This window comes from Nipponia nippon, unplaced genomic scaffold, assembly GCF_047370975.1.
Source record: "Nipponia nippon isolate SJK-2023a ecotype South Korea unplaced genomic scaffold, ASM4737097v1 scaffold_5, whole genome shotgun sequence".
In the NCBI taxonomy this organism is placed as follows: Eukaryota; Metazoa; Chordata; class Aves; order Pelecaniformes; family Threskiornithidae; genus Nipponia; species Nipponia nippon.
In genome coordinates this window covers 35,562,670-35,587,016 of record NW_028262369.1, presented here as the reverse complement: position 1 = coordinate 35,587,016, position 24,347 = coordinate 35,562,670, and the positions used below count along the sequence as shown (strand labels likewise).

General features: G+C 37.2%; 1 protein-coding gene across 7 annotated transcripts in view; it reads right to left on the bottom strand.

Moving 5' to 3' along the window:
* ADGRL2 (adhesion G protein-coupled receptor L2) overlaps positions 1 to 24,347 on the bottom strand; it is a 395,707-nt gene that overhangs the window by 108,989 nt on the left and 262,371 nt on the right. For all 7 annotated transcript variants that reach the window (XM_087730654.1, XM_087730655.1, XM_087730657.1 and 4 more), the window contains one exon: positions 21,179 to 21,351. In XM_087730654.1, the coding sequence (XP_087586780.1) occupies positions 21,179 to 21,251 (73 nt within the window). In that variant the 5' untranslated portion in view covers positions 21,252 to 21,351. The remainder of the gene's footprint in view (positions 1 to 21,178; positions 21,352 to 24,347) is intronic.

Genomic DNA, 24,347 nt, shown 5'->3' with positions numbered 1-24,347 from the left:
AAAAATCACAATTTTAAAAAAACTTTTATGCCTTAATTTTAAAAATAAGCTGTACCTCAGTGACTATTTTCTTTTACTACCTTGATGCCAATTATTTTCAGTTTTACTGATACATATCCTTGTTTCAGCCAAGTTCTTTCTGTACTAACTGCGTTAACAATGTTAACGAGAGAACCACACTTTCCATACAAATGAAAAAACCTTCATAGTCATGTCTTCTATTTTTTTTCTTTTTTTCACTTCTCTCATGGTTTAAAATGCAGAGTAGATATTTCAAATTATGAGACTTGTACCACAGCAGTAGAGACTCTACAGCAAAACACTTCCAAAGGGCCAAGCACTGTCCCCAGATGCACAGCACAGCTTCTTATTTATTTCAGTGGGAGTCTTAAACAGGCAAAGACGACAAAAAATAATAAGCACCTGGGGAAGAGATTAAGTAACAAGAAAAAAAATTACCTAATCTTAAATACTTCTACTTATTGTGGGAAGGTGCTGACACACTTCTCACCTCTGCAAAGTGAAGAGTAATGAGACAACTTAATTCTTTCATATTTCGACAATGCTAGCTATGCCTAGAGACTGCAGTTAAAATTTCTGGCAAGAAATTTTCATTCCTGTGACTCGGATCCAAGTCCCAACAAGCACCTAGGCTGATAGATCTGACATAACTCACAGATCAAGTTTCTAGGTTAAATTAATACATCCCTTTACTACTCACTTCAGGCTGAGTAAGGTGAACTGAATTTCATTAAGAAAATCTGGAAAGTGCTGTTTGAATTGGCAAGGAAATAGGGAAGGATGGTGGGAGGCAGAGACTACCAGTTAAACACATCTGCAGCCTCAACTCCAAACCTTTCTAGAAATCCACAATCCTACTGGATGAAGGGGGGAAAAAAAAAAAAAAAAGATACAAGAACATGCGCTAAAGAATGCTCTCTTATCCGGACTGGCCACTAAACCAACATTAACTTGAATGCCTTGATGCTTCTGGGAGATTAAGAATTGCCCCAAAGGCACTGCAAAAGAAAGGGATTAACAAGAAGTGAGTTCTAAAAACTTTTTTTTAATTGTAGACAAGCCAGAAATAGAGAACAACAGCTGAAGGGGAAATTAGAAAGAAAATGAAACTCCTGCAGACGATAAGGAATTGAGAGGGTTCAGATCTCTCACGAAATTATGATGGCTAACAACCCAAACCAGAGAGATGCAAGATGCACGTTACCATTTCTAACCCCTTATAGCATCAACAAATCTGACTAGCTACAATGTAGAAAGTAAATGTTACAGGCAAATATTTTAATTGTCGTGCTAATTTAGTTGTTTTTACTCTTTGTTTAAAAGTACATGGTGTTCATATTGCTAAGTGTTTTTGTTTGGGGGCTTTTTTGCATCAATCTCACTCAAGCACATCACTGTGGAGAAACCTGGAGTGGGTGACTACAGGCTTTTTTCCCTCAGTCACCTTCCAAATATTCTCAACCTCACAAAAATTGTCTAGAAAATCTGCACAATATTTGTTTTTCATTATTTTAGTGTTCCATGTGAGAAACTGTGTATTACTCATTACAAGCATCTCTCGGGCACAATTATTTGGACTGAGAGGTTGCAGGTTTTCCTGCATAAGAAGTATGTTCTTCCTCCCACTCTGCAGGAACACCTTGCCTTGCTGCTATCTGCCTCTCACCAAACGGGACACCTCGCTGCCTGCAGGGCATCAGCCAGGGGGGCATCTTCCTTCTGCCTGACTCTCACAATACCACTTGCCATGCTGACTCTAGCAACTTAGCAGAAAATGCATCCCACTGCTGCCAGTCCTATGTCCCGGACTCTCCCTGTACGTGTTAAGTAGATAAACATTTTGAAACATTGCGAAGTGTAAAAGAGTCACATTCTTGATTACAAAATTGGGAAGAGTTAAGAAAGAAATGTAAAATATGAAAGCAAAATTGTAAAGCTTGCTTCCCAAGGAAACCCTTCCTAGCTCTTGTACTGTCTTGGTTCACTTGGTAGGTTTCCGAGCTCCTCCTCTACCCATAGCTAACTTGCTTCAGAGAGTTACTCGCAGCTACATTTCCTCTGTTCCTTTGTTAAAGATGGAGTCCCCCTAGGGCTGCTCACAGCACTTGCTCAGGGCTACCTTCCTCTCCCTTCGATCAAAGTGGAATATCTTAGTCTCCTATCAGGCATTTCTGCCTTTCACAATTTCCAGCACTAGTCATATCAAATATGTCTGTGGAAATTTGTATTTTTCCCTCCTGCTTTCGAGAGTACAAATTTATTTTTAAAAAATGCAATTAAGCAGGACACCACCTTCCATGCACTAGGGAGTCACACTGCATTCGAATGAGATTCAAGATTTACTATAATGTACAACTCCAGATTATAAATCATATATTTAGAAGTATTCAGCATGTACATAGCTTATGTATTACCTAATGCCTTTTCTTAGTGTTTTATGGAGGTCACATGCAACATATGAATAATATGGCTAGCATCTAGAATGCCTTTTCCAGATTACTGTCCATTACTGTTTTGTATCAGCTTAGGACTCGTCACTACAAAATGCACTTCCCACCAGCTGAATCTTAAGCAAAAACACCAAACAGAACAAATCTGTATTTCTGGTACTGTTGTGGCATCCAGTTTCTTTGTTCAGATTCAGATCCATTAAGCTCCAACAACAGAAAATATGCTGTGTTAAGAGGTGAAAGAATGTAGTCCATGTTTCTTAAAATAACAGCAAGGTTTTCTTTTTGAATTGTTTTAAATATTTTCTACACATCCCAAAGGAACCTATTGCCTTCTGCATGAATCTAGCCTCTTCTGCATGGTACAGGGCAACCTGTACATAAAAAACGCCATGCCTTGGCACCAAGAGCTTGCCATATGAATAATCTAAACATAAGAAGAGACTTGAGAATAGTGACAACTATACTTAGAAATGGAACTGAACTGCACAATAATGCGTTTAAATACTTTTTGGTTATGGACATAACAAAGGAGATTACATGTTGACAAAAGGAAGTACCAGTATCATGAAAACAATGGAAGACACTATTTCTAGAGCTCAACCTTTAGCTCCCTATATATCTATACATATTCTTCAAAATAACGTGAATGTAGTCTTAATGGTATAAAGCTGATCCATAAGAAACATGCATTGTAACAAAAAAGCTGAGAAAAATAAAACTATCCGTCAAATATTCATTATATTGTAGTTATATGACATAACACAGTATAGTACTAAAGACCAATAGTACATTTGAATTACGGGATATAGAAATTGAATTTGATTAATATGACACATTGAAATTTTATTTGAACAACTTTTTCATCATTTTAAGAACTACTGTTTGACATACACATTATATGTGCATCATAAACATTACTCTTAAAATCACTTTTTTTTTTCCAAGAGAAAATATTTCACTATGAATATTTTCTATTTTTTTTTTATTGAGGCACTTTTTTCTACTACAAGCTTCAGAAAGGAGTGAAAAAAATCATGGTTTTGTGAAAGAGTCCAGTTTTCTCTGAATTCAGTTTGTTTCTACATGATCAATCCCAGTTAAGCTCATAAATCTCACAGTAAAACTTATGAAACAGCTATAACAAATATCAGAAAGACAAGAAATGGCTGATCTGACTTTTGGCTCAGGCTATTGCAGGATGAACAGATCAGTTTCCCAGATGTCTATTCATGCCTAGACTGGTGAAGCCATTATAATGAAAATCAAGAGTTAAAAGGTCTGGGGCTTCACCTGGCCTGGAGGTATTCTCTGAAAATCCTGTTTTTCCTGGTCTAGGAGTCGCCTAAAGAAGTGACCCCTTGAACAAGGTAAATGAGCTCTTCAGAGGCCTGAAATAAAACTCCTAGGTGTGAGATGCTATTTGGTCTTTGCTATTTATCCATCTCCTTTGGGTTAATGCACTTCAGCAGAAACAAGAGCTGGAAAATGCCACTGTCATAGTCTCCCATGACTAGATTTTAGGCACCTAAAATGCAGACACAATGCCTACTGGCATCCATAAACATACTTTTTGTAACACCTAGGAACCTACAGCGTGCACCTACAATGAAGTGGTTGCCTCCATCTCCAAGCACATCAACACTTTCAAAAATACTTGTCTCTTGGGACAGAAAACTGAAACTTTGTAGAAACTAGGACATTGACGGGAGACTGAGGAAAGAGTTTCAGAGTTAATTTGATCCAGCATAACACTGCGCTGCCGAAGAAAGGGATAGCCCTGTGTTCTCCTCTGTGTCCCCGTTGACACCCAGCTCCTCATGCCACCCCCAGGGCTGGGCTGGGAAATGGCCCAGCACCGTGACAGGGACTGAGCCCTGGATCCTGTCAGCATGGGGCTGCAGGGGTGGCCATGCCAGCGGGGAGAGGGGGAACCAGCAGTCGAGGCTGGGGCGGAGGAGGAACACCCCCATTCAACGGCAGGGCAGACCACTTCCTGGGCTACATCCATCGAGAAACCAGGATACCCGTTGTAAGTCCCCAAAGCGCAGCAAGCAACCTGACCAGTGCCGCTGTTGCATTTCAAGTAAGTTCCAGTCTTCACCAATTACCCAGATGATTCTACCTCCAGAAGCAGATTAAGATTTAAATTAGAGTTAATTGATTGAAAAAATTCTTTGAGACGTTAATTGTTCTCTGAGCTTGCTGAACTGCTGCCTACAAACTCGGAGACAGAAAACAATACACATTAAGCACATGGAGAAAGTTTAAATTAATTTTAGGGAGCTGGATCCAATTATCGTGAATATTTATTTTACTTTAGATTGGCACTAGCAGAAACATGCATTGCCAATAATTTAGATATGCAAAGAGAAGAGAAAGATCTAATCCATTACATCAAAACCCACACATTGATTTTTAAGACAGTCTGATTTGCATAGGGTAACTGCATGCTCAGGTATTATTCCACACTCATTCCTTTTAGGACTACAGATTCAGGATAGTTTCCCACCTCTAAGATGGAAAAAGAGAGAGATATATAACTGTCCTTTTGGTACCTGCTGAGTTTTCAGTCAAAACTCTTCATCTATGAATGTATATTTTATGCAACAGATGCCAGAGGAAATTACTTGACTGTAAGTGAATTGATTTATTTTTAAAATAATGTTTCCTTTATCATCCTTAGTTTGAGAGGAAGGGACCTCTGAATCCTCATCAGGGTTCCAGTGTTTACTCCCTCTGTATTTTAGGGCAAGTAACTTGACCTTTTGTTCCATGATTTATTCATTTATAAAATGAAGAAATGTTAACACAACAGCACTAGAAGTTAACCATTCATAAAATGTTCTGAGAACACCATGCAGTGGAGAGCTGTGCTATACCCCACTGCACATCTTCCCAAGCTTTCAAGCTACTTTTTTTTCTTTTTAAAATTTTCTGTCATTTTTACTTTTTTTTTTTCTAATTAGCAAATTCACTTAGAACCAGTTTGCTAATACAAGACCAGGCTTTAGCAGGGGGGAGATGAAGCTCAATGGATGCATGTAGCTGTTCTCCTCTAGTATCAAGTCACGTTTTCTTCTCCAGAAACTTATGTAGAAGATGGAGAAGCAGGGAAGAGGAATGTACCAGCTAATGGGTTGGTGGTGGTTCAAGGTGAGAACGCATGGGAAAGTTTCTGAGCTCTAAGTTTCCATGCCGCTCAACTAACCTGCTCAGTTCGCCTTGTGGGGCGAGGTCCCCATGACAGCTAACCTGATCCTGCAGCAAACTGCCTCTGCTGAGCCCCTGAACACCCCTCCAAGGTTAGCATCAGGACCAGCACAAGAGTAGCAAGGGATGAACACAACCAAGGCGGGAGTGCAAGGAAACGTTGATTAATTCAGCGTAATCTGTGCATGACACAAATGCGACCTAAGTTTGAGTAGTCTTCCTAATCTAAACAAAGGCAGAGAGAAACTCATCCATTTATGAGGAAGCATTTCTCAGTTAAGTGAGAATTTTTATCAAGTGCTGTATTTTTTAAGGTTTTTAAAGCACCTAATTATTCCTGATTGAAACGGAAGTTAGGCGCCTAACACATTCAGAAATACACCCATAATTGTCAGCCTTGCTTCATGTATTAACTAGAGTTATTACCTTGATCAGTTTTACTCCTACTCAAAGCGACAATGAAATGACAATTTTTTCTAGCTGTTAAAACACAACCTCCTTGTTTTCTTGCAGTAATATTGCAAACCAAATAGGTTACAGAAGAAATGAAAGACAGGAAGACAGAGAGATGCATGGAACGGTATGAGAATTAACCTTGGAAACAATCTGAGATCCTTTAAAACAGGCTTTGTGATTGATACTGGTGTTTTTTGAATACACTTAAAAGACCACTATTTTTAAACACAAATTATGATATAGCAGCATGAGCTCAACATGAGTATATCAAGAGATGATAGGAGTCATTTTCGAGCTTGTTAAAAAAATCCTGTTGATTTGCTAGGTTCTGTAATTATTGATTAACTATGTATTAAAATATTTATTAATTCTTCATAACTGGTTTTAAAGAGTGCATCATTAGTAACTAAATTTTTTTCATCAGGATTCCAAACTCCAGCCTGAGTTGTTCAATTCAAAAGAAAGGTATTGTCATCCATCAGGCTTTTTTTTATTTGCTTTGGGTTGGTTTTCTTTGGGGGGGGGGGATATCTTGGGTTTGTTCGTTTGTGGTTTTTTTTTTAACTAACAAGTTGCTATATAACGACTCCTGAGTGCTAGTAAATATTAGCTTGAAAACTAGAGACAAGAAATAAAACAAGCGTGAAGGTGCAACTACTAATAAAATTGTCTTGGGCATACATATATAACTGAGATGCTCAAGTGAACATAATGAATTTTGGACTGTACAGAATGCCTGAGAATGAAAACTGCAACTCTGATGAGAAGTGTGGAAAAATGCAAGGAGAAATCATAAAGAAACAGATGTTGCACTTACTCATAGTAAGGAATGCATCTATTCTATAAACAGCATTAAAGAAACCTAAACGGGCAACTGGATGACAACACTTCTGCAGTTTCTTTGGATTAATTTTAATAAATATCAGGTAAAGGGAGGCATAATTTAGCTGTCTGAATTACTGGATTATGAATTAAAAGGCTCCTTTTACCATTCCGTACTCAACCCACAGTCATATTAAGCATAAGACTGTAATATGAATTCTTAAAGAATGAGAAAATATTATCAGTTCTGCAAGTGATTAAGTCTAGCCCAAAAAGAACATGTAAGGTAAATGCTTTGGAAAGCCTGCCTTTTTGTATAAATGACAGATCAAAGCGGTATTAGTAAAATTATATAATCCTGTTAAACTGGATCCTGGAAAAGGAGTACTGAAAGGCAATTTAGACTCCACCACTTCCTTAAACCACCACATTCTATTTATTTTAACTTGCAGGTCCTTGCAAAACTCTTACTGGCATGTACGTGCTTTCCTTTCTGCTGAAATCACAAGACAGGACAATCAGGTTTGTTATCAAAAAAATTCCAACATAACAAACACACACATACATTTTTCTTGGGCTGAGGAATAGCAGTCTTCTGCTTTTCACACTGACAAATTTTATAAAGACAGAAAAATTCTCTCAAATTTGTCTTCTGCTCTTCACTGAAGACTTAAAAAAAAAAAAAAACAAACCAACAAACCATACACAGATGGATGGATATTTCTTACATGTTGTGCACACTGTACTGTCACCGCAGGACCACCTGCAATCCTGCACTGTCCAGATAGATGCTCTCAAAAACACCTGGGTAAGCTGTTTACCCAAGGACTATGTACTGGAGATAAGAGGTAATTAGCAAATGAAACTGTTCCTAGCACTCCTCCTTCAACATTAAGTGCAGAGCTGCAGCAGCAAGCTGGCACCTGGTAGAGGGAAATGCTAGATGTGATCATTTCAATTTACACATTCAGCACTACATCCCATATGCTTGTCAATGTGAAAGTGTCAGTGATAACAGAGATACCCTAAGAAAATGCTCTGTTGAAATGCTGACATGAAGTTTTTATGTATGAAGCAGACCCTCTCCTCTGAACCATCTGTAACTTCTTCCTTTTCTCACGGGGCATGTGTTGGCCATAAAATCTTTTCATTAAAAAAAAAAAATTAAAAATTAAGTTTGACTTTAAAAAGACAATTATAAGCCCTTAAACATCCATAAACCAAGTTTATATACCCAAGTATCATTCATACACTACTTGCTCAGCAAGAAGAAAAATCTGCTGAGCAGGAAAAGTTTGCTGCAATTAGATATAGCAAAATTTATAACTGCACTGCAAAATTCAAGAAAAGTATCTGGCACTATGACTTGTATCACTATATAAAGCTAACCAAACGGCAAAATATGACTGCTTTTGTCACCTGACTCTGTGGTATATTTTTCCATGCCTATGTTCTGTGCACATCTTAAACTCACAGATGTTTTTCCAAAACGTTTTCCAATGATTTCATAACCAGAAATTCTTTAAGTACAACAAAAGTAGGAAGCCTACTTTTGCGTGAGAAGTGACGGGTTTGCTGAATTAGGTGACCAACTAAGGCCATGGAAGACAATGCAGAGAAGCTGAATGATTTCCTCTGCACAGCTGAGGTTTGCGAGGTGGCGTAGATCATCAGAAAAGGATGATGGAGAGGATGGAAGGAGAGAAACAGAATGACAAAGTTTACAGGGCAACGGTGTTACTCAGTATACTCCTTAAATGATCTGGAAATGGGGTGAGAAGAGAGAGACGGAGAAATGATAATGTCTTTAAAAAGTAAAGTCTACAAAAGACAAGGAGATTCATGACCACAGTAATGCACTCCAAAACCAGAAGATTTAACTTAGGATATTAAAACAGTATCTAATTAAACAATGAGTTGGGATAAATCTACTGTGACTCAATGACAATGGATAATTAAGAAATGTCCACTGTAAGCAGGCTACTTTGTATGTTTTAGTATTTTGGCACCGTCCCCTGAAGCTTCAAATACTGACTACCAGCGAAAGAAAAAAATCTCAACTAGAAGACCAAGACACAATGAGGCAATTTACAGGTCCTGTAAAATTGTACACAATCTTAAAATCCCTAAAGCACCTTTGAAAGGACTAGCTTATCTGGGAAATGAGTCCTTTGGAAAAATCTTGTTTTGCTCTTCAGTGCAAAAATCGGATGCAACCTAACCACACCCTTATAAAGTCTTAGAGACAGTCTTCATATCTGTACTTTTAAACACTTGCAGACAATTTGGGATACCCTTTGCCATCTTCATAACTAAATCAAGGGGATTCAAGCTCTAGATACTCTGACTGTAGATGACAGTCACACAAAGTAGCACTGATCGTGTTAACTCAACAGTCAAACTGGTACTAGATTCTAACAAAGAATGATGCATTTTAGACCTGTTTTCCTTCCCCCTTGAAAATAACACACCCATTCATCTGGCACAGCCGTTTCCCAAGCTCCAGCGGACATGCAGATCTCACTGTTTTTTCATCTACCTAAGGATGGAGTGCCCTGACCATGACGTAGATCTCTCCGTTTTTTCATCTACCTAAGGATGGAGTGCCCTGACCATGACGTAGGTCTCTCCCACTTGTCCAATCCCTGATGCCAGGGTGACATGGTTGAGGGAGGTGACTGGGGGAAACATCTTCCTAAAAGAAAGACAGACTGTCTTCTGCCAGTCATGCTCCCCGCATCAGCCCACCACAGGGCTACCACATGGGTGCCAGAGCCAGCACAAGGGAGGGTGATGGGGTGAGAGAGCAGGACTCAACACTCCCCACCACCATCAGATGAAAATATTGTAGCTCAGTGTTACCTGGCTCACCCCACTGATGTGCACATACCCAGAAGTGCAGCCATGCCTGACCTCCGTGATGTCGGCTCCTGGGGCAGGCACAGATGTCCTCCTGCCCAGGTGTATGGCGGGCACCTGCAGCCTTGCCCTTGACGGTCTTCCAAAGGCACACGGCCTACTGCAAACATCTTCTGATAATTATATCTTAATGCTTTCACTTTGGAAAGCAAACACCTGACACCGAGAAGCTGTGCACATCTCCACGTGCTCCAGAGACTTTTCTAAATAACTTGTCAGCAGTACTAATTGAAAGTGTGTAGTGTTAATATGTTAACAGCAGACATATGATCAAAAATACATATTTTCCACAGAAAATTGGAATTTGAAAGGGGGGAGAGAAGAGACACATGTGAATCTATCATTGTGTAATTTTTTTTTTTTTAAGTATTTATTTGGGATCTAATTTAGAAATTACTGTTACACATACTAACCACATGCTTTGTAGGTAGTTTTTTTTTTCCTCCCTTTAAACAGCATCAAAGCTTTACACTGACCTCATTAGAGCTACTTCAAGTTCTGATCTCCTAAACACAACATACACAGAAAACAACTGCAGTGCTTCTCTAGAAGTCTCTGACTATAAGGTCTAGGTGTATATTCACATGACACGGGCAAATGTGACAGCTCTAAAAACAGACTTATCAGTTTAGGTTGCAGACATACTATTGTGTTGTCTGTACTCCTGAGTCAGCAGAATAAGCATTCTTGTAACCTTCAATACTCTGGTTGAGGAAACCAAAAAGGGTGAGTGTGAAAAACCCAGAGAAAAACAAAAATAAGCATTCTAAGTCCAGGGATGTTAGTCTGCCATCATCAAAAGGAGACACCTACCTATGCTGCAGATTTAATTTAGAAGACATAACTTTATAAATGCTCAAAGAATAAAAATGAAATTATAGCTGAGCATATATGTACACACTGTTAAAAAAACCTATATATAAAAAACCCCCTGTTTGTAAGCTCAAACTATGTAGGTAATTTGTTCAAAAATTAATTCTCAATGAAGGGTATACATTTGTGAGGGTAATACAAATGGAAATTGATTCCAGAGTCTTTTATTCCAATACCTTCTTCACCTCTAATTCCCTCAGGTTATCTTAAGGATGTAGCACAATTGAGACTTATTTTCATGGAACAGCAGTTTTAGAGAAATAGGATATTGGAGATGAGAGTTTTATGTCTAGAAATGCTTTCATGTCTAAAACATAAAATATGCAGTAAACATACTGTGTTTTGTCTATTTAAATGGTTAACTGGCATAAAAAAAAAAATATATATACTTAAAAATCTTTTTAAGAACTAAATTTTTAGTTAACTAGCTTGTAGGAAAAGTCACGTCATGAAGACCAAACTAAGGCACCACAAAAATGTGAACTGCCATTTTATTGATAGATCTATTGTAATACTCATGAGAATCACTTGCTTGTGAGAGGTTAACTAACACCACATTATCAAGATATAAACATGTTGCATAAAAATTCTCAAAATTTTCAATAATGAGTTTTCCTCGTGTTATTTCTTTATGGTGTCATTGGAAACAATTCATTGGGCCTTATCAGACAAGAGTTCCCATTTTCTATCCTTCCATTTTAACCTGCCTAATCAGTTGAACAAAATTACTTTATGTAAAATGATTCCTTTAGTTGCCTTAGCTACAAATCCCTGCAGTATTGTATAATTGAAATCTACTCACGTAAGTTAGGAATAATTAGGACCCCAAATTAAGCCAAACACAAAGTTAATTCAAATAGTCAGCTGCTGTCATTTAAATGGTTACAGAGTTTTATTGTTGCTTAACATCTTTGAATGCATTTAATGCACCTCTTTTTTTTTTTCCTTTTTTCCTCCCTTTTGTTATGATCCTATCCCTTACTCCAAATGGAAACAGGATCAAGAGAATGAATTTTGGTCAGGTCACAATCATTCATACCTTGACCAAAGATTTTCTTTAGTAAAGTTTTTCCTCATTATTGTCACTAGATTTAAAAAAAAAAAAATTAAATCAGCCAAATAGAAAAAGGCATTAAAAAGAATGGAAACCGATGAGGGTTTGAGTAAATAAAGTTAGAATCGAGTCTGTTAAAAACGGCATTACTACAGTGACAAACTTTTAATAGCAAATATTCAGAAAGTCTCTCTTCATACTTCAAAAAACCTTTTGTAAAAAGAAGGCAACATAGAAATGCTGTTAAAATGGTTCCATAACAAATCTAAGAGCTAGAAAATAATGCATCAAAGAGGTAAGGTTACATATTGTAACTGGAGTTGTTGCCAGGACTGAGTTAGGACTCTGCTGATTTAACAGAGTGAAATTCAAAATAATTTATACAGCAAATTAATTGTTATACTGTTATATATAATACATATAACAAAGTAATCGCTATATTACTAGATTACAGTGTACTGGTAAAGAAAACCACTGGTGGTTAGATGCATTTCTCGACTGTTTTTTCTGTCAGCACTTAGTTTACACTGCAGAACAAAACACTGTATATTATAAATCCTTCAAGACAGTTTACATATGGATGACTTCCAGACTGTTGTATTCTGAATTTTTAAAAATGTATTTGCACAGCATGCTTTTTAAGTATATGAAGAAATAGGTATATATATATATCTACACTAGCATAAAAGATGTAGAAGATTTAAAGTTTTTTATTACTGAGCAGGATTTGAATTGAAGGCCTAAACCAAACAGTTTATGCATGATATGCTATGCTGATATATTTATTTTTTTTTCCAGCTGGTACATTAATACATGAAGTGATGTTTTGTGGACTCTATCCATCTTTACGGGTAATAATCCACATCACAAACCACCCGTTTGCCCTCCAGTACTTTCCATGCTTCACTCTTCACGCATGCCAGCTTCATCTGTTGCAAATTAAATGATGCAAAAGCATAAGCAGCAAACTGTTCAATTTTTGTTTACTAAAAGCATATTTATCTTAAGCCACTAAAAAGCATGATCAGTTCTAAGCCACAAATCCACATTTTTCCAATAGATTTTCAATGGTAAATGTTAACAATGGTGCAGAATAAATCGGAACTTCAGTCTTAAAGTAACATTTTATAAGTAAAAAAACAAAATTACGACAAAATATTAAAGGCAATCCGCGTGCCTGAGTTAGAGAAAGGAACTGGGGCAGCTCAATGGAAAGAAATAGGAGAAATGAATGCGAAACACTGGGGAAGGCACATCGAGTCACATGCATAGTCAAACAGGATCAGTCATGAACAGGCAAATCCAACTGAAGCTCACTAGGAAGATGGTTAAAACAGAAGTGATATGAAATAGCGCTGTAGTCTTTAAAAAGCAAACATTTCTCCTTGCTTTTCCAACTAAAAATGCAGCAGATAGGAGAATCTGGTTTCAGCATCAACTTCCTCTTAAGTTTCCTGAATGAATTACTGAACTCAAATTTAACAGGAAAATTGCTCAAACAGCACCTTGCATTAATTGTACTTTCTGCTGGAACAGAACAAAAATACCTGACTCCTGAGAGAGACATCAAAATCCCTGACAAGGGAAAACACACAAGCCAGCTCTCCTTCCATCGTCAAGATCCCTCATAAAACTCACTGAGTGCTGTATCCAACAACTGGAAGTTACGTGGTCCCCCTGGGTTTCTCACATGTATGTGTTGCTCAGGCAACAGATGAAAAAAAATTCACTTTGCTTTCCAACTAGTCTCCCCCACACACATTTTATACACCGAGAAAACATCAGTGATTATTATACTAGTATAAATCAAGAAAACAAAAAGAATGAAACATTCCCAACCACGTGGAGTGGTCTAAGCTCAGGAGGAACAACCAGGGAATCTCCCCTACCACTGCCAACACACTCGCTTATGTTTACACGGCTTGCCTTAATATCACCAGGACATGGATGAATTGTCTCCCTGACTGAAAGAAGGACCCACAAACTGAGCTAACATTCATACAACTCTATTTCTTTACACTTCAAAAGAAAGCCAGGAGACAGAGATCACAGAAACATGAAGACCTTTAGCACAATTGGGTTTTGAAAGCCAGTGGAGTAGTTCAAGACTCTTTCTGGAAGGGCATGAATTTGGGACACCTTCAAGCAAAAGGATTTTTTTCAGCTCCTATCTATCAGAAAGAACTGCATATTCAATTTACCATACGATGTCTTTGGATTTGAGGTGTGGCTCATTTACAGAATCACCCATACAAAATTTATCCTGTGTTAAAAATGTAAAAAATTTAGTATTCCTGAAAAAAGGTGAACAAGGATTGGCAAAATATCCTGCATTCATGGGCCTCATTTGAAATGTCAATCCAAACAAACCATCAATGGATAAACTAGTACTATCTATAGAAATGAGTAAAACTAGAGCTGATCCAGCGTTGACAGAATGAAGTTTTATCAAATTTGAAGCAATTAGAAATAAAAAACCTGCAGTATGGTTTTACCAACACAGGCACATAATAAATACCATGTAAAATTGGAAGTATAACAAAATTATGCATGAACCTTTACTATATATGTGTGTGTTTTATTTCCTTATCCTTTCTTCTAATTTTACACTTGGACAGCATATAATACAATGAAGTGCTGCTTTAGAGCCATATTATCAAAGTACAAAGTCATAATAAAAAAAAAATAATAATCAGAGGAAGCAACTATAAATATTCTTCTAACCAACCAATGTTGATGAGTAAATATGATGCTAATTAACCACTGTAAAAGGCCAGTCAATTTTTAAGTGTCTCTTCCATGAAGGTTACTGTATAAATATATACCACTGCATAACAGCATGCTGAGAGTTTCCATGCTATTAAGTGCCTTTATGATGAAAGTACGGACGGACAACAAGCCAAGAACTTCTCCCTGTGAATGGTTTTCTCTCCTCTTCCTCACATAACACAACCTAGAACACCATCACAAACACAGAAGTGGGCACACATATGAAACATGTATTAGAGCTGTTTGCATAAGTCCTTTTCCTGTAGTGCTTTCATGCTACATACACTTGTTGATATTAAGACATCCATACAATAAACAACTAGCATAAAATGTCTTACTTTTCTGTACCATTTACTCACAGAGGTAGACCATGAACATCCATAGATCTACTTGCAAGTATAAAACCCATTATGTGCTTGTAGAACTTGGCAACGAATACTAAATCTAAAATCATTATCTTTTATTAGAATTTTTATAATCTGATCATAAGGATACTAAATGTAATAAGAAAGCCAGTGCTGAGGCATTCTCTGATATCAGATGCTTCAGGCACTTACACCTCCATTTTACACTATGGCCTAAGAGTGCATTATAAAGAAAGACAATGTTGTTAAAGCTATATAAAAAACCTTCTTACTAAGACAACAGTATTCTTCCATTTGACATAACCCAGAAATGAAAATAATTAAATGCTTTTAAAAATACAAGTGTTAATAAAAATAAATGATATATTTTTTCATATTTAGTAACAGAGTATTAATGAAGCCTACTCGTTTTTTAAAAGACATATATGCCCAAATTGTCTTCCTGGAAAGGTACCTTACTGTAATAAACTAACCTAAAATATACCCAGATTTGTATTTAATAAAAGAAAAGCCCCTTAGGCAATGGTGTCAGTGCAGGATAGCTGAAGGTTAAGTCAATCCCCTCTCATTGCAGTGGGCAGCTGCATGGCTCGGCTCCTCCACCGAGACCCACCAAGGTTACAGCAACGAAAGATGGTAAACTGAAGTAATAGCTTAGAGAGCTCTGAAAGTATAACATCTGCCCTTAGCACAACACACTGCATTTCTACAGTTTTACACATTACAGGGTTCTTCTTCTGAATACAGAGCTCAAGAAGATGCAAAATCCCTCCTTCACAAAGGAGAATGTTTTTAAGTAACTGAGGAAGAAGACAGCATATTAAAATAGTAATACTATTCTTCATCTCGTAGTAATTACACATTTATATTTTTTTCTTTGCTTAAATTGTAAGATCCTTACACGAACATTTCCTAGCAAATTCTCATATAGATGTTAGTACGGTATTTAAAATGGTTCTTCATCCATTCTTCTACATGGTTCTTCAACACTTTAAAATAGTGGTGGTTTTGCTTTGGTTTCAAAAATGTAATGTTTCAGCATAGGATCCTGCAGACCTCACTGCTCTGGGAATATATGAAAGGATATTCACTGCCAGCACATTAAAGAATCTCTGGCTTTTCCAGGCAGTCTGTCAGTCTCTATTATCTGGAAATGCACTTGAGAAGTTTAACAGACATTCTTCTTTAAGAAGAAGTTTGGTCTCACTGTTTAGATCAATTTCCTTTCAGAAGATACATTGGGCCTACACCTCCCTCAGAAAAGGAAAAAGAGATGTCCCAGATAAGTATGCACCAGAATATCCCAGTGCAAATCGGCATGCTCTTCCAGGAAAGAAAAGAGGACTCTCTGCAGCAGTTGCTTTCTGCAGAAATCCAATTGCTCCCTTCACGCGGATATCTTTTTCTGCATAATCCGCATTAACCAAATAAGAAAAACATTTGCTGAAGAATCGTAAAACACATTACGTGTAGATGATAAAAATTAAGATAGTATTGGAAGGCTTATTAGAGAGACCCTCCAAAGGGTGTGCAATAACTGGCTGGCCTTAGTACACTGGGAATGCTTATGGATGCTTTGTGACCTTTGTTAAACCAAGTAGTTGCCTACAAACTGTGTGCTTCACAAGCTCGCACTGTGATAAATTCCCTGGCTAGAAATTAAATTAGTGCTCCTATTTGCTCTTGCATGACTCTGTAATGGGTTTCACCCCTTGCAGAACTTAAATCCACTAATTAACAGAAGTTGATTTCTTCTCAAGTCCAGGGCACAAGATTTTTTGAGTTTTTATCCTGCGCAAAATCCTACTAATACTTCCTAGTAAATGTGTAGGAAAACCAACAGGCTTCTACAGTTTGTTGAGTACCTGTGCCATGTATGTGCCTTAGACACTCTGAGTGGCTTGTTAGGAGGCTGAAGATCTGAAGCAATACACTAAAACAGCAAATACCTTTGTAGTGGCCCAATGTACCTTATCTAAATTTAGTACGTCTTTTCTTTAGTAAACACACTAACATTGGATACACTTAAAACTGCTTCCAATTTAACACTCGGCTCCTTGGCTGCTGTAAGTGGAATTTACAGGAATTCATATTTCTCAGCATAACGTTAATTAAAATGTACATTCAGAGGCAAAGACAGACTGGATTTTTTTAAAAGACATCGATGCTGTTTAGGAAAACAGAATTAAATAGATAATGAAAGCATGATGTTTCTTCTGTTGGACAAACCATAGATAATAATTCATAATAAAATAAACTAAAATTGTATTAAACCTTTATTAAAATAACATGTAAGCAAAAGAAAATTATTCCAGTGCTTCCCAAGCACTTGTGCTTCTCAAGCAGCAGAAGAATAAAAACAAAAGGCATCAAAAGCTAGTCAAAAAAGTGGACTCAGTAAGCAAGATAAAGCTTAAAATATCGAAACTTGTACAGTCCAAAACCCAATCTTAATCAAAATGTTTAGCTCTGACATTTTTTTTTCATATGCATATTAGCGTATCTGTCTTAACTTGCTTGAAGAGAAACCAATAATATGTATAATAAGCTTTTTACTCTGCTTTGCTATGGAAACAAGGCATGTGTGATCTCACTCTCTGACTTTCTGTATTTTCTCAGATAATTTTTAACTTGTTGGATGATTTCACCTAATTAGGAAGGAAAAAAAAAAAAAAAGAAAAAAGATGGAAGTGGTGTCAGAAGTAATTCCTTTCCTACAGTTTGTAGGAAACAGGCAAGTAAAGGTAAGGGACTCAACTGCATGGGACCGACAGGAGCCCAAACCCACTCCTTCCGTGAGACCGGAGAGCTGGGACAGCGTGGGACAGGGACAGACTCTGGTGCAGCCACAGTGGAAGCTCCCATCTCCCCCAGGGAATCAGCCATGGTATGAGGCCAGGCTTCACACAGCTACCTGCGTAACTCCCGTTCAAACTACGTTCCAAAGTAGTTCTTTCAGTCCATCTTCTGTAATAAAATTGTAGTTTTGAAGACAGACCTATAGTAGAATATGCTAGAAAAGGGGACAGAAAAATACCTTCCAAAATAACATTAATATTCAAGCTCATGACTTCAGCTTTTCATTCCATTTTCCTGCCTCTCATATTTTCCTTATTTAGGGCTGCAATGCTTGCTGTTGATGGTAATAACAAGGTTTTTCAAGCCTCTACGCAACAATATTGACCTGTTGTTGATCAATGTACCAGCAGTGTATAATAACTCGGTGCAGTTTTCGCTCCAGCTGCCAGCACTCGTCCGTTCCAGGGTCATTTTACCTGAAGGAACGGACTGCTTCAAAAGCATCCCCACCTGGACTGCCCTAGCCAGGAAAAACAAAACAAAACTAAGACCTTCTAATCTGAAGATATGATTCCTATTTGGATAGGCGACACTACAATAAAATTGCAGTCTTCATATAACTGTGCCTACTTGCTGATTCCCTGGTGAGTTAAAGTTAAGGCACTGTGAGAGTAATGAAGTCTTTATCTTGATTAGAAAATGTTTCATTATATGAACAAATGAGTCACTTGTCCACACCCAGGATCTTTTTCTCCCCCTCTCTCTCTCTTTAACTGTACAGAAACATTAAAATATAACAGCAGGGAATTCAGCCAGGTTTCATCTCCCCCACCAACTGCAACAACCTGCATATACACATAAGACTTCTATAAAAAACCCTAAGTTCCAAGCAAAAGAATTAAAGATTTTCTTATTTCTAGCAAAAGTTAGATGCTCTTATTTTAACCTTTGTTCATGTTCATACTTCCAGGCATGAAGTGCTACTAAAGCACGTTACACTTGGCATCTCTTCTTACTGAAGCAGAAGGCAATGTAATCTTGTGAGAAAGTGTAATAATGTGGTATTCATTTTGCTTCTGTGGCTGGAAGCCAACTCTATATTAATATTCATTTCCAGTATCCAGAGCCACAATATTTCATTTATTTTAAGAATTTACAATTAATTTGGTATGATTCTGTTATCTGCTCCCAATTTCCTTCTCTGTTTCTTTTAGCTGAAAAAGCAGCTCTTGTATAGACTTTAAAAAAGTAAATTCACAACTGAAGCATCAAAAGATTGCTACTGGCTACTAAAAGCAAGAAAAACAGGGACAGAACAAAATGAACTTGAAATATTACAGATGACAATGAAAATTGGCTTTCTGCAAATGGCAAAAATTCAATCTGCAGAAGTTCTCAGTTGACTTTTTCCTTTCCAAACTCAGCAGATAAAACACTCTTTGCAGCATGCTGTTTGCTACTGTAACCAAACCAGAGAAAATAAATTGTTTGTCCGATTTTCCTTTCTGTTTCCAAATGTCTTCAACCACCACATAGCATTAAACTGCAAGTACTCTCGTGAATCTTTGTAAAATGTACCAGATACAGGGATTTGAAACAATTACAATAACAAATAAAATCCTTAGTATTTTAAAACTTCAGAAAAAACATAACTAGATGCCTCTACTTCCTACACCTCGGGTTTCAACTAGTGCAACCACTTTTGCAATGTAAGTGCATTTATAATTAACAAAAGTTATTACCAGCCAGTCATAAGATTTGTAATTCCAGTCTCCTTAACATGCATTTACCTTCCTTACCTGTGAAAGAGGCTGAAAAGCATTTTACCTTCCAGCTGTTGGCACTTACTTTCCTATAAAAGTGAGATTATACCCAAGTCCACAGCCTCAACAGATACCAAGAGAGCAGTCAGTACAGCAGCTACCAAATCAGAAATCCCATCAATGATGAAACCACCCAAAATCTGCAGCGTGCCGTGGGAAATGCCAGTTTTCTAATACATCCTGGCAGTATTTAAGAAGAAAGAGGGGAGGGAGGAGAAACTGATTGTGAAAGCTATTTAAGTGAAATGAGACTTCCCCATGTTCAGAAACCTTCACGAAGACTCCTAGGATGCACTCCCTGATTATATGTGTATGTTCACACATACATATTAATAACCTATTTTAGCAATGCTTTTAGCAAATACTTTTAGCAAAGTTGGTACAACACAAGATGCGAGTCTTAGCCTAGAATAAATGCTTAGGAAATTACGCAGTGAACATGGAAGACTGCATACAATATTTAAATTTTTAATCTTGGATTTTGCCATTTTTGGGGACTAGATCCTTTTTGTTTGTATAGATTTGGGAAAGAAGAGAGGGGGAGGCAGAGCAGCTTTCCTGAAGTATCTCTGAAAATTTATCCTTAAAATTCAAAGACTGTTGACAGGGTAAGGTATATATCTGCTTTAAAAGACGGTAAGATCACGCCACAGATGCACCACAGAAGCCTGTATATTATATACCAATTACTGAATAATGTAAGAAGCCATGGAGGTGCTACTTTATTACTAAACCAGTCTTTTCACCTGCAATCTAGTCAATCAAAATTATTACACCCAGAAATAGCCTCAAGTCCTATAAAAATATTTGTAATTATAAGTTCATAAACCATATTTTCCTGATCATTTATTTGTGTTTCTCTATTACTAATTAAAAGGGCCACAAGAACAGCTGGGGAGACAGACTAACTGGACATTGGAGTTTAAGAATAAAAACCGATAAAGAATAGATGATACAACTTTTAAAAAAAGCTTTTTCTTTCCTCACATCTTTAGTTTAAGAGCTATTTTAAACACCACATTTGATAGCATGAAGTATTTTTCCCTCTTTTTAAAAAGCAAAAGTATTTTTAAGTAGATGCTATTCCTGTATGCACTTTGAGTTTTATTTCCTGAAATTTAACTTGCATATTTCTAATCTTAATGCAATGTTTGCCATTTTATTTTCAGCCAGCCAAATTAGAAAAGTAAAACAGGTATTTCATTTGCACTGTTTAGTTGTTTTATATCACATTTAATGTATCTATACATTGCTTCTCACATTTAACATGTCTATACATTGCTTCTAAATGGTTGCACAATGAGAACATGAAAAAGAAGAATAAACAGAAGAGTCCAAAAATAAGGCACCTTCCAATCAAGGATATTAACACTGTCGCTTCAGTTGCCTGAGCACTGCATTTCAGTTTCAACATACCACACTGTATCAACACCAAAAAATTTATTTTCTTTTTTCATTAAAAATGAGAATAATTTGAATCTTATAAATTAAACCTAGAACATGCTACAGATAATTTTAGTTTGACATCCTAAAACTTCAAGTCATCTCACAGAAATTAATTGTACAGATCATTCATCTGCAAACTCAAGTAAAAAAAAATAAACTAAAGCTTACCTTCAGTACACTGCAGGAAGCTGATAATGAGCAGAAACCAAAAACTTTGCATTCTGCAGCCAGAAGACACCATTATTGATCCCTGTAAGAATTTTCTTTGTATTCCTTAATGAATCCAGTTATAAAAGCCCAGCATCATCGAAACCAGTGGTCTGCATTATTCATCTTCATACCTGGAAAAGCAGAGGATTTGGAAGAAAAGGAGAAAAAAAAAATCCATCAATAGCTGAACACCAATAATTTGGAATACCAAATTTTACTTGACATAAAGACAGAAATTTTTAATAAAAACTGACAGTACACCTGTACTGTAGCTGGGAATTTGGCAGGCTTGTGGTATGTAATCTCTCAAGGTCAGTGATCATTAAACAGAATGCCAAATAATGATACGTGTTAAAGTACAAATGTTACTGATGTACTTGCACTAAGACACATGACAAAAAAAAAAAAGAACATTTTCTTTGAATATAAGAAATTGGATTTGCAGATGACTAAGCTAAGCTTTTCCCACTCCCCAAATCTGACACAACCTGCATTTCTCTACCTCAAAGAACAACAATAAAATTAAATCTAGGGCACTGCCATTTTTCTTAGTGATTCGAAACATGGAGTTGCTGAGAACAACAGAGCAACTCCGCTCAACAGCAAGGCTCTGCAGGTCTCCTCCTTGCCATGGCTCCGGTGTTCCTTTCATGCTACACGCAGGTCGCTCTCCTCGGATCAGAAGCCCTAACAGCAACTTTGCCAACAAAATCCTCTGGTGAGGAAGCCTCTTCATATGACTCTACAGTTTGCTGCATTTCTACCCAACAAACATCTTCAAGAGAAAAGGAAGTAAACATAATGGATGAGACTCTCCTGTCCTTAGCCTCTGATGAGATTTGTCTCCAACTGAGAAATATGAACCAAACTGCTCCTGTAAACGATGTAGCAAAAGAAGAATTCTTAAAGCTATCATTTGCATTTGAAAAATATAATTATGGTGATAGAGTGCAGTTGCTGTGATAGAAGATTTTGACAGCAGAGTGCTCCCTTTCACTAATGACTTCATTCTCTCACCAGCCAACTGAGTAACTACATACTTCCTCTTCCATATCTCACTGTACGAAGCTAGATCATGCTTCAGCCCCGACTATGAGAGTTTGGGAAGCTGGAGAAAAATGAACATCCATATAAAAACAAATTATTTTTAACTACAAAGCTGGCTCTAGGTATTACAGATATGTGAAACAACGCTGTAAGAATGACTCTCTGAACATTGTGGCAATTATAGATCCGAAGAGCTGAGGCTGGTGCCACATTGGCTCGGTCTCTCCAAGACCAATGGACAGGACTGCGTGGTTGTATTCCTGAGATATCTGAAATTAACGTTACTTTAAAAACATATAACAATGACTATGTAAAAATTTAAGTGGCAGGATCCAATGGCCACTTATGAGTGTTACGAGTACTGGAGCATGTTGAGGGCTTTAAAAATACATTTCCCCTTTTGGCAAGGAGAACTGGAAAGGATGAAGAGCACACAATGCCAGACGAAGAAATTCTATGAACTGCAGATCATTTTTAGAAGTAGAAAGTGTAACTCCTTTTATATTAGTCAATGTTAATATTAATCAATGATAAGTTTGTTCCCTGAGCACACAGACAGCAACAAGACTGATGCTCACTTTTTTCCCCAAGGAGAGAAAGACGGGAATTAACACAAAACATTATGGAACAATTTCTCTGGCTTTCAATGAAGGCAATGTGACCGTGGCAGAACAGAAGATTATTAAATAGCCAAGTAGGCTTCTTTACTTGGCTCCTCTTTAAGAGGAATGATGCCACTTCAGTGCAGGCATCCCTGTCACACAACACAAGCGTGCTTGTGATTTCTCACACAGGGAAATGAAAGAGAACTGAGGCCGACTGATTTTATGTTTATTTATACATAAATCCAAATCCTTTTTCCAATTTCCAACTACAGACAGGTGCTCTTCAATCACAGGTGCTTTTATCAGCACACATTTCAACAAAGAGCATGCAATAGCAAACAGAGTGCTTCAGTGCAGGACAGCCAGAGCGCGGCTCTCCCTGGCACAGACCCATGTGCCTAGAGGTAAAAGATGTGCCCTCAATTTAGATGGTGATACACCAGCTGCTACAGGACAACCCATAAGCAGTTATGAAGAGACAGTCATATTGTATCTCTAGATCTTTCACACTGGGCTATGAGTGTTTTGTGACTAAAAAAAAAAAAAAAAAAAAAAATCTAAAAATCCACAAAGAATGCACTGCATTCAGCAGAAATTACAATTGCAAAGGAGCTCCTGCTGAGCAAAGAAGAAAAAATTGCCACAATGATATATCCAAAAAAACCCCTGGAGATAGTTCAGCTAAAAGCTTGGGAAGAGCTTGGATTAATTTTTTACCTGTAGCACCCAAAGGAAAAATCATAAAACTATTTCACAGACACTGCAGACTAATCAGCATAATTTCAGTAAGCAATCAGAATAATCCAAGAGAATAGATGAGGAACAATAATGGCTAAAAGTGAAATTAAGTCAGCCTTCTGATTGCTCCCAGTCTGTCCAGAAGATTTTGACTTCCCGAGACTCAAGTTTTATTGTTATTTCCATAACATATCACTGCACACCCAGATTTTGAGACATCTTCCTTCACCTTCAAGTGGATAGTGACATACCTGTGCTTTATCGTCCCTAAACTCAGTGCTTCCTTGTGGGCTTTTTTTAAATTGGGGGGGGAGGGAGGATTGTGTTAAAAACAAAAACAATAATCAAAGCACCAGTTGCAGTACTCAACATCTCTCTAGGAAATAGCTACCAAATTTATGGCAGAGACTTTTTAAAAAAAAAAAAAAAAAAAATCGAGTAAGTGTTCCTGACCTTGTGAACTGACTTATTTTGACTATTTTAATAAGGAACCACAGTTTCTGAAAGGATATTGATGTTTTTGTGATACCAAAACCAGCGCAAACTATTCAACTAAGAATAAATGCAAAATATTTTAAGGAAAAATTTAAGCACTTTGTGCTATGTATTGTTCTCTTTAGATTGCTGTAGCCTACAGACATAGAATTTAACTCAGTGTGCTGCTGCAAAAAGAATTCAAAATAAACTAACCAGCCCCTACCAAATTATCAGTAACACATGTTTTTCTAAAAAAGCAA